The sequence below is a fragment of the Eriocheir sinensis genome, chromosome 27 (assembly GCF_024679095.1).
Source record: "Eriocheir sinensis breed Jianghai 21 chromosome 27, ASM2467909v1, whole genome shotgun sequence".
Lineage (NCBI taxonomy): Eukaryota > Metazoa > Arthropoda > Malacostraca > Decapoda > Varunidae > Eriocheir > Eriocheir sinensis.
The window spans coordinates 2,857,361-2,859,673 of record NC_066535.1 but is presented as its reverse complement, the minus strand read 5'-3'; the positions used below and the strand labels follow the sequence as shown (position 1 = coordinate 2,859,673).

Here is a 2,313-nt window from a genome sequence, read left to right as displayed (position 1 = left end):
AAGAGAAAGAGAACACGAAGAAGAAAGAAGGAATGAAAGGAAAAGGAGAGAGAGAGAAACAAGAGATAAAAAGAGAGTAAAAAACAGCTTACGACAGGGAGAAAGGAGGAGGAGAAAGAGAGCACGGAAAAGAGAGAAGGAATGAAAGGAAAAGGAGGGAGAGAGAAACAGGAGAAAAAGAGGAAAAAAAAAGATTCCGACAGGGAGAAGGAGGAGGAGGAAAAAGAAAGAAAAGAAAGGAGGAGAAAGAAGGAAAAGGAGGAGAGAAAGAGGAAAAAAAAAAAAGAAGCCTCCAAGCCCCAGACCCAGACCCTGCAAACATGGCGGACGTATTGGACATCGAGAACGCCGAGGAATTCGAGGTTGACGAGGATGGCGACCGTAAGTACATATTTTCACGTGGCTCCAGGGTGCAAGTGGAGTCACGAAGGTCCAGGGCGTGTGAAACGAGAGGAGTTAACGTCTCCGTGCGTGCTGATCCTGCGTTTAGTGGCCCAGCTTGTGACAGGCCGCCGCCACCCATTGCTTTGGAGGCCTAAAGTTATTGTGCTTTTGTCCCTCCTGAAGCCGAGACTGTTTTGACGCCGCTCTTATATATGTTGGTGAGCCGTGCAGGGGTCATGGCGGCATGGGCAGGGCGCGGGTGGTGCTGTCCTGGGGCCATATTCTCCACCCTCGGCGCCCCAGCACACATTTGACACGCTTTTCCTAGGAGTTTCAGGCATTCCAGGGTAGTTTAATGTCACTGGTGGTAGCTTGACCCTTCTCCTATGCCCTGATCGTGAAAAAGCTCTCATGGAAACCCGATTTATCTCTTCTGTGACCTTTGAAAATAGGTTGATGTGAGGTGGAAGCGTCCGAGAGTGCCGACCCTTGCTGGGGGCGCGGCGGCGGTGAAAGCCTGGCAGGTCACCAGCACACCGCTAATGAACACTCATTTTTTGTTGATGATTTCACCTGCAGGGTCAGCCAGGCCAGGCTACACGCTAGACTTCTTCAGACTGACCTGGCTGGGCACCTTTTTATTGTCTTGTCAAACAGTGCTTGGTCTTGGTCTTATCATTACTACTTTTTAGCAATAGGCTGTAGCTGCCTCCGTTTAAAAAGAATGTGTGAAGGATTCTGGGAATTAATTACATTGGTAAAACTCCAGTCTTTCTCAAACTTCACTGTGGTGGCTGCCACTTTCATTCATATAGATTGTAGCGATTATTCATCTTTTATAACCATTTACACCAAGTTTCGTTTTTCAGATATAACTTTTCTACATTTGATTTTTCCTATCTTGACACTTTACCCTGCTGTTTTGGTCCCATTTGCCAGTTTTTGCCAGCCACCATGCATGATCTGGATCTGAATCTGGATTTATGATGTGCAGGGCACCTGTACAGGTGCATAACACGCTTATGATAAAATGGGATACAATCAACCCTCTTGCGTATGATGACGCGTTTCGCGTCATCAAGGGTAAAAGGTCCTGGCGCACGATGACGCGAAACGTGTCATAAAAGTTTAACCCTCTCACACATCGTAAGTTTCCAATAAGTTTCTGTTCCACTCATCATGCATTTCCCAGGCCCGACCGGCCTTTTTTTGCCGCCGCGATACTCTACATTCCTGGACATATTTTACCCTCAGATATATTGTACCCCAATAAGTTTGGTATCAATGGCTTCATAAAGACTTGTACTAGAACATGCACAAATAAAAATAGAGGAAAATATTTATATATAAACAATACAAACTTGTTTCAAGTCTCCGTATAGAGTATTGTAGACAATAAATCCTAAGTACTAACTCTTCCCCACACGCTAGCTCGAAATTTTGTGGGCCAACTTCTTTAGCCGAATATATGTTTCGAAGCAGAATTTAGTGAGGATTTTTATGGTATCCTCAAAATTCTAATACGCCTATTAGTTCCTGAGTTACACCAAGAAAACTATTTTTCTTCTCCCGTCAGAATAGGCTAACAAATAAAAATCGCTCAAAGCTCCTCATCTACACTCCTTAGAAAGGTTGCCATATGTTACCATTAAGAAACTTATCCTAACAATTGACGCTTCCATATTTGACGCAGTTCACTGAAAACTTAATTTTTAATCAATTTTTTTTAACTTTCATGACGTGTTCCGCGTCATCGTGCGCCAGAACCTTTCACCCTTTGATGACACTAAATGCGTCATCGTGCACGAGAGGGTTGAAAAATTGATTAAAAATTAAGTTTTCGGTGTAAGTGCGTCAAATTTGGGAGCGTCATTTGTTGGGATAAGTTTAATATTAACATATGGCAACCTTTCTAAGGCTAAATGAAAT

General features: G+C 43.7%; 1 protein-coding gene across 1 annotated transcript in view; it reads left to right on the top strand.

Annotated features, from left to right (window-relative positions):
* Positions 1-244: 244 nt before the first annotated feature.
* LOC127003985 (RNA-binding protein 8A-like) overlaps positions 245-2,313 on the top strand; it is an 11,002-nt gene continuing 8,933 nt past the window's right edge. Inside the window, exon 1 of the mRNA XM_050871069.1 lies at positions 245-381. Within this exon, the coding sequence (XP_050727026.1) occupies positions 321-381 (61 nt within the window). The 5' untranslated portion in view covers positions 245-320. The remainder of the gene's footprint in view (positions 382-2,313) is intronic.